The following is an 8,757-nucleotide window of genomic DNA, read 5'->3' as shown; positions in this document are numbered from 1 at the left end:
TGGGAAGGTGGCTCATAAATTTCAGCACATGTGAGGTAGGTTCTAGAATTCTTCCAAGTGCTAGGAGTTATAGAACCTTACGCTCCACTTAGGCTAAATGTGGGCTGGACCTAAGTTTAATTAGGAGTAGGAAACTCTAATTAAACTTAGGTTAGCATTTTAGGTACCACTTTGCATGTTTCAACAAAAATACAATAGAATTAAACTATGCTACTTTTGACAAAAATGTAAAAACTATTCTACATTAGAGTTTATGACATGTAGAATGCGTCCTCTTGACCCCTCTTTGACCATAACTCTAGTGGTTGCCTCAATTTGACATTTTGGTGGCCTTTTATTGGATTGGTGTTGGGGCCTCTTCCATCATCCCCTCCCTTTTGAAATGGATTTGTCCTCAAATCCAAGTTTTCGTCCTCGTCATTAGTAGGGGGATGTATGTGGCTGGATGGTGTCCATCATCTCCTCCTTCTTGAGAAAATCTATCCTCAGATCCACAGGGTCGATCTCGGATAGCAGCTTCTTGCTTTGACAACTATGCTCGTCCTCCCGGATTAAACACCAATCTACAGTAAATATCAAAGAAACATGAGATAAATTTATTTTTTAAAAGGAAATTAAAACAAGAGAAAATTAAACAAAAATAAGGCCTTTTATCTTTAAAATTCTTTTGAAAGATTAACATAAAACCCCTTTCAAAACTATGTTTGTTCACTTTGTGTTGTTTATTGCCCAAGTTAGGCAACAACATCACAAAGTTTGGTTTTTGAGATTTTTGTAAAGAAGAGTTCAAAGTATTGTAATCCCCCTTTAAGGATTCTTTTTCAGCCATGCTTTCAGGGGGTGTCATAAAAGATTCTTCTTCTTTGTTGGTTTCCTCTTCTACCTTTTTAGTGAAACAATCTTCTGTATTGTCTATAGAGGAAACATTCATATCTATATCTGGCTCAGTTCCAAACATAGATTTCTCTGCAAGCACATCCTCACAAGGGTTTTCTAGAGAAGATAAAATGTTGTCGATATCTGATTCAACTCTAGAAAAAGAGGTTTTTGTATTTTCCTTTTCTATCATCACTTTTTCTCTCTTTTCTTTCTCTTCTCTAGCTTTCCTTTCGTCTTTCTCTCTTTCTCTTTTCTCCTTCTCTTCTTTCTTTCTTACAAGAGCTTGAAAATTTTCTTTAAACTCTTTTTCTCTTCTAAGATATTCTTTTTCTCCGTTTATAAAGTTTCTTCCTATTTCCATAAGCTCTTTCATTTCTTCTCTAAGATTCTTCTTTTTCACATATGGAAGCAGAACAAACTTTCTTCTCATACATGTCTTCAGTTCATCCCAATTAAGTATTTTTGATTTTCTGCCAATTCTAACATTAGTTTCCCTTTGTCTCCACCAAGACCTAGCATCTTCTTGAAAACTGAGGGTGGCTAAGAGTACTTTTCTTTTCTCAATCACATGGTGGCAGAAAAAAAAAAATTTCTACCTTCATTTCCCACTCTAAATAGACTTCCACGTTTTCTTTTCCATGAAAACGAGGTAGATCTACCCTAACCTCTCTTGGGCTCTCTTGTTCTTTTCTTCTTCTTCTAGTTCTCCTAGGGGGTGGTTGATAATATTCATTTATCCTAAGACTTTCTTCCTCAAAAGATTCATGATTGTGAGAACTAGATGCATGTGAATATTTTTTAGATCTTTCATCCTTTTCTTTAGCCATTTTCAACTCTTTGATTTGTGCCTCATGTTCCAATTTTCTATATGGGAATGATGAAAAGTCCTTGGCTAATTGTTTTAAAAGAGTTTTAATGGACTTTATATCACTTTTAATAGATTTAGAAGAGTGAGTTGACAAGACTAAAGCTTTGTGTTAAAAGTATTTTACCTCAAGAAAGAAAAGGAAAGTAATGAAGGTAGCTTTCCAGGAAAGAGAGGTGAATCACTAGGATCTCTTAAGTACCAAGTCTTTCCTTGCCAAAACCTATCCCACAAGACTTCACACAATTCTTTTTCTAAGTAATTTACTTAGATCACAATTAGGAATGAAAAATCAATTTTTACGCAAAGGAAAACAATGCAAACCAATTAAACAAACAAAGCAAATAAGCAATGCAAATCAAGTTTAACAATACAAACACAAGTAATTAAAGCAAAGCAATTAACTAAGCACAAATTAAAGATTGCTAACTACAAAGCTTTAAACTAGATGAATCCTAAGGTGAGGCTTCTAGACACTTGGAGACATTGAAGACACACTCACCGTCTACACGTGATTAATCCACTAATTAATCAAGGTTGAATGTAATTACAACTCAAAGAAATACAAAGAAATTGAATTACACAAAATAAAATTCAGATTTCCAAATCTATGCACTCCTTGGCTTGTGATTGATCTTCCTTGTTGTGTTCTAGAAAGTGTATGTGTATGTATTTGTATTTGAATTTGTATTTGCTGCAGCTCCTTGCCTTAACCTTTTATGATTAGACAATTAAAATCTCCAAACAGTACCTACTAAGTAGAGATAGACTCACCACAAAGTCAATTCCACTCAACAAACTCCAATTGTATTTTATCCCCCAACAATTTAGAAGTCAAGAAATGAAAGCAAGAAACAATTTAAATTTTAAAACGGGACTACAACAAATGGATTTGAATTATATGACACAACATAGAAATATTTTTGAATGATATTGGACAAGCAAATAAAAATAGGCACTCGACAAAGGATAGCACACAAAAGGAACCTAAAGAAAGGCACTAGAATTGATTAGAAAAACCAAAACAGCACTACTGGAAAAATTTAGGTTCACAAAGCGTGACTTAAAATATTTATGCTGAGCTGGATATTTTGAATTTGATTCTGAAATTTTAACCACAAACTATTCAAGGTCTTGGAAAACTTTTGGGGCTGGAATCACACCAAAATCATGCACCAAATAATTGTGATAAATATTTCAAAATTATTGTCCAACTATCGTATATTTTGGCGCCAGGATGCACACTTTTTTTGTTTTATTTATCATTTTTTCTCTATTTTGTCTTTTGATCTGGTTCTTTTTTTCTTGATTTTCTCATACATCAAACTGTTGAGATCCAGATTTTCATAATTTTTATTCCACGTATTTGAAATTCATAGCAAAAAAACAGCCAGCAAAGAATTTGAAAAACAGAGTAGTCCTAATTCTGGAATTTAAAAACATAATGAAGAACTTAAAAAACACAATGCAGTGAATGTATATGAATTTGTATGGATCTATCATACAAATATGAACTCAAACTAAAAGAAAAATGCAGCAAAGGATCAACAAACACAGAATTATAAATCTGTATTCAAATTAAATCAAGAAACCAAAATTATCAAGAAATTCAGCACTACATGGATTTGATGACAAATTAGGAGAAACATGACTTAGACAAAACATAATAGGATTCAGAAATTAAAATGACTCAAGACACATCATATGAACCGAATAGAATTGCAAAACAAGACTCAAACAACCTAAAAACAAAACAGCAACACAATTCTATATAGATTCCTACAAAAAATATTAAAATAAGAAGCTCAAGAACAATTAGAACATTTTGCACTGGTTGAATTGCTTAAAACAGCACCTAAATCAAATTAAAAAGCAAAAACAGAAAGACAACATGAAGAAGTGAAGAACAACACGGAAATAAGAAGAACACAAACATAAAAATTGTAAGAAGACACTTAGCTCTTGTAGAACCATAGCTCATGATACCAAATGATGGATTTATGTCTCCTTTCCTGCCGTTTTTGTTGATGAATGCGGAAGCTCCATGGATTGATGGTGGAACAAGGCTCTCCTAAGAGTTGTGATAGCCTTGGAGGTGCATGAGAAGTAGGAAGAGTAGGAGTGGTTCGACCAACTCCCTTTGTAGGTGAATGTTTGAAGATTAAAAGCCTATTCCTAAGAGAGTTTAGGCAAGGAGTGGGAATGGCACAATTTTGGCAGCATTTCACTATTCAATTAATCTTTAATTTACATGACCCAAGCTCCTCTGTATATAGCAAGAGTGGGCTGAATATGAAAAGAGAATTGGAGGGAAATTCAAATGTTGGCAAATGGGAAGGTGGCACCTAAGTTTCAGCACATGTGAGGTAGGTTCTAGAATTCTTCCATGTGCTAGGAGTTCTAGAACCTTACGCTCCACTTAGGCTAAATGTGGGCTGGACCTAAGTTTAATTAGGAGTAGGAAACTCTAATTAAACTTAGGTTAGCATTTTAGGTACCACTTTGCATGTTTCAACAAAAATACAAAAGAATTAAACTATGCTACTTTTGACAAAAATGTAAAAACTATTCTACACTAAAGTTTATGACATGTAGAATACATGCTCTTGACCCCTCTTTGACCATAACTCTAGTGGTTGCCTCAATTTGACATTTTGGTGGCATTTTAATGGATTGGTGTCGGGGCCTCTTCCATCATTTGGTTTGGACATTGAGCTTGCACATGTCCTTTTCCAAAGCATTAAAAACATTTAACATCCCTAGTGCGAATGGGTGGAGTGAGCATATCTTTGCCTATGGGTTTGCGAATCTCTTTTGGTTTTTCTTTGGATGTACTACCATCCCTTTTAAAATCTCTTTTTGGATAGGACTTAGAGTATGAACATTCCTTTCAACTTGAAGTTTTCCTTAAATTTTGTTGTTCAACTTTGATACATAGTTGAACCAAATCATTTAAGTCGTGATAAGGTAAGAGTTCAATTCTATCTCTTATCTCAGGATTTAACCCACTTAAGAATCTAGCTATGGTGGTGGACTCATTCTCCCTAATAGAGGCTCTCATCATATAGAGTTCCATCTTTTGCCTATACTCCTCTACACTCATTGTTCTTTGTTGGAGTCTTTGGAGCTTTTCCATCAACTCCCTATTATAATAGGAATGAATATGGTGGCGTCTTAGGGCTCCCTTAAGGTCATTCCAATACTCTATGGGAGGTTCCCCATGAAGACGCCTATCTCTTTCTAAAGCCGACCACCAATACGTAGTGTTCCCTTAGAAACTAAGAGTGGCTAGGGGTACTTTTCCCTCCTCACTTACTCTATGGCAAGCAAATAATTGTTCTACTTTCATTTCCCAATCTAAATAGACTTCTACATTTTCTTTTCCATGGAAATGGGGTAGGTCTACCCTAACCTCTCTTGGGCTTTCTTGTTCTCTTCTATCTCTTCTAGTTCTCCTTGGGGGTGGTTGACAATACTCATTTATCCTAAGCCTTTCCTCCCCAAAAGAATCATGATTTTTAGAACTAGATGCATGAGAACGTATTTTTTTAGATTTTTGAGAATTTTCATCCTTTACTTTTTCCAATTTCAACTCCTTGATTTGGGCCTCATGCTCCAATTGTCTATATGAGAGTGATTGAAAGTCCTTGGCTAATTGTTTTATAAGAGATTTGATGGACATTATATCACTTTCATTAGACTTAGAAGAGTGAGTTGACATGACTAAAGATTTGTGTTTAAAAGTATTTTACTTGAAGAAAGAAAAGGAAAGTAGTGAAGGTAGCTTTCTAGGAAAGAGAGGTGTACCGTCCCGTATCCGGGCGTTGACAAAGTCAAGGTCAAAGTCAACGTCGGGGGGTCAAAGTCAACATAAGGCGTCGCCTAGGTGAAGAGACGCCAAGTGCCAGCGTTGCCAAGAGGAAGCGTCGCCAAGGTCAAGGCGTCGCCTAGTTAAGGCATCGCCCAATTAAGGCGTCGCCCAACTAGGGCGTCGCCAAGGTCAAATGTCACAAAGGCAAGGCGATCACAGTGTGGCTCCCCGATACCCATGGGTAGGAAAGACCATGGAGGGAGCGACACCGTGGGAAGGCCTCAAATCCCGATAATCCAGGGTAGTAATAAAGAGAAGAGAAAGGTGGCTTCAAGGCCATAGTGATAGCGCCAGTGTAGGGCAGCCTGACTCGTGAAGTGCCCCTGCCGCCCTAGAGACTCCCTTGGGATAGATACGACTCAAGAGGAGGGTCACACCCAGGGTAGCCAGGTGCAGGGTACGAGAGGAAGGCAAATACGCTCTCAAAGTGAGTGACTAGATGTTTGGGGGCATGAGTTGGCACCCAAAAAGTCACCTCTAACGCAGATGCACTCCCAGGTAGGAGGACTCACACGAAGAAATGCCCCCAGATGGGGTCACGACGTTGTGAGGCCCTCCACGTGTACAGCAGCCAGGTCAGATTAGAAACGCCATTTTGTCAGGTACAAGGTAATTAAGGTTATTTAATACAGTTTCCGTTTCGAGCGTTTAAGGTACTATAAATGCTCCCAGTCGGTTTAAACGTCTACAATGCGCTACGTTGTATAATTAAATGTGCTTTAAGGCGCTTTGAATGCGGGAGTAGCTTAAATAGCGCCTCAAATGTTGGAAACGGGGTTCGAACTTTTGGCTAATTTTCCAGAAACACTCTAGTTGCTTGCTCGAGCCTTGAGGTTATGCACAAGGGACTAGGGAAGGATTTTGGCCAGGACGAGAAAAGATACACTAGACATAGTTTCCTTTTTACCACCTTCAGAGTACCATACACGGTGCTCCGATACGGAGGTGCAGAGTTTTTGGTGTTTCTTGCTGGCTGACTTGAGCGTCGGAGTGCAAACGGCCGCTAGGGCGCCCTTTTGTCCTTCTTTGCAGGAATCCACAGGTAACCCGTGGGAAGGAGTCCCTAGCTGACAGTTGAGGTCGCGCACGAAGACGTCCCAGGTCAATCGGACGGAACATTTGGCGCCCACCGTGGGGCACGATTTAAAACATCAGTCCCACCGCAAGTTTGAGAAGACCTATCAAGTCACAGTAACGTTGGAGGAAGTTTGAGGAAACAGTGAAGAATGGCCACCACGAGATGAGGTACTACACGCGTTGCGGGTGAAGAACTGTCGATGCAGCAGGTCCTGGAGATAATGCGGGGGCTGCAGGATGATATGGCAGAATCGAAGATAGAACAAGAACGCATGCAAGCGGATCTCGAAGCCTCGCATGTGAGGAACGAAGAGCTCCGCCGCGTTAATGAGGAGTTGCGCCGGGGTCTGAGGAACAATCAGGGGCAACGCGAACATGACGAGATGGAGAACCTCACCCCGCCGAGGGATTTTTCCACTCCCTTCTCGCAGGAGATTCTGGATGCGGCGATCCCCAACATGTTCGCGGGGCCCAAAGCGATTTTCACTGGGATGGAGGATCCCGAGGCGCATCTCACTGCGTTCCATACGCAGATGGTATTAGTAGGCGGCTCCGATGTCGCGAGGTGCAAGCTCTTCATGAGCACGTTGACAGGGATGGAAATGGACTGGTTCATCAGCCTTCCAAATGGCCATATCACCTTCTTTCGGCAGTTGTCGCAGCTGTTTAGGGAGCAATACTTGGCAAACAAGGCCCCGCCGCCGGTCTCCTACGATCTGTTTAATGTGAAGCAGTATCAAGGGGAGACCCTAAAGGAATACATCAACCGCTTCGGGGCCCAGGTGGTGAAAGTTGGTACGTCGGAGGAGCCCATGATTGTATACGTTTTCAGGAAAGGCGTGTGTCCCGGCCCTTTTTGCGAATCTATTATTCGCAATCGCCCAAGGACTTTTGCTGAAATTCGGCATCGGGCGGTGGAACATATCGCTTCTGAAGGAGAAGTGTGTGAGAAGCGAACCAGCGTAGTGCCCTCCTGCCCGAGGGCGCAGACGCAGATTCAGTCCGTCAGGGTCAACGAGACCACGACGGGAAGGAAGAAGCCGGAGCGGAGGCGCCCCTACGAAACCAGAAAACCCCAGCCCCGGGGTCCAGCAGGAGGCGATCGCCCGGTTAGGGAGAGGGCAAGGCCGGCGAGATACAACTTTGTAGTGGAGTTGAAGGACCTGATCGTCGTGCCTAACATAGCTGAGAGGTTAAGGCGACCGGCGAAGACAGACAAGGTGTTGGGGCTACGGAAAGACTCTTGGTGTGAGTTCCACGAGGCTTTTGGTCATCACATCGACAACTGCCTGTCGTTGGGTTACCAGCTAGACAAGCTGGTGCAAAACGGTTTTCTGAAGGATTATGTTGCAAAAACCGCCACGACCGCCGCCATGCCGGCGCCAACAGAAGAACAAGCGCACGAGATGCCCGTTCTCGGCGAGGTTCACACCATTGCCGGAGGTTTTTCCGCCGGAGGACCCACCGCCTCCCAGCGAAAGAAATACGCGAGGGGGGTCAACTCGATTGAAGAAAGGATCTCAGGTGAACCGTGGGAGTCGGACCTCGTGTTCACGAGGGGGGATCTTCGAGACGTGGTGCCGCACGACAATGATCCCGTGGTCATTTCAGTTGTCACGGCGGGCCGCAACGTGCACAGGGTTCTTGTCGACCAAGGAAGCTCCGCAGATGTCATGTTTTGGTCGACATTTAACAAGTTGCGGCTGTCTCCTGACCTTTTGAGGCCCTACACAGGGTGCTTATATGGTTTTGCAGATCACTAGGTGGAAGTCAGAGGCTACCTGGAGTTGAGGACTACGTTCACGGATGGAGAGGCCTCGCGTACCGAAAGCATCCAATACCTGGTCTTGAACGCCAACTCCGCCTACAACATTTTGTTGGGCAGGCCGGCGTTGAATAGGCTAAACGCAGTAGCCTCCACATGCCATATGAAGATGAAGCTCCCGGACCTCAGCGGCAAGGTAATAGTCATCAAGTCGGACCAGGAGGAGGCGCGGAAGTGTTATGAAAACAGCCTGAAAACGAAGAGAAGCGTCTTCATGGTGTTTGAGCGTTTGCCCAGTGC

At 41.7% G+C, this 8,757-nt stretch overlaps 2 protein-coding genes across 2 annotated transcripts; one reads left to right on the top strand and one right to left on the bottom strand.

Annotated features, from left to right (window-relative positions):
- Window positions 1–420: 420 nt before the first annotated feature.
- Window positions 421–1,309, bottom strand: LOC137839305 (uncharacterized). Its single transcript, XM_068648426.1, has 2 exons — window positions 730–1,309; window positions 421–563 (listed from the first exon to the last, which is right to left on the bottom strand). The coding sequence occupies exons 1-2, from the start codon at window positions 1,307–1,309 to the stop codon at window positions 421–423; spliced, it is 723 nt and encodes a 240-aa protein (XP_068504527.1).
- A 5,583-nt stretch (window positions 1,310–6,892) lies between these two features.
- Window positions 6,893–8,455, top strand: LOC137839304 (uncharacterized). Its single transcript, XM_068648425.1, has one exon. It carries the CDS (start codon window positions 6,893–6,895, stop codon window positions 8,453–8,455), a length of 1,563 nt encoding a protein of 520 aa, XP_068504526.1.
- Window positions 8,456–8,757: the final 302 nt, after the last annotated feature.

This window comes from Phaseolus vulgaris, chromosome 3, assembly GCF_000499845.2.
Source record: "Phaseolus vulgaris cultivar G19833 chromosome 3, P. vulgaris v2.0, whole genome shotgun sequence".
Lineage (NCBI taxonomy): Eukaryota > Viridiplantae > Streptophyta > Magnoliopsida > Fabales > Fabaceae > Phaseolus > Phaseolus vulgaris.
The sequence above is the reverse complement of the archived record's forward strand: the minus strand, read 5'-3'. Positions and strand labels throughout refer to the sequence as shown.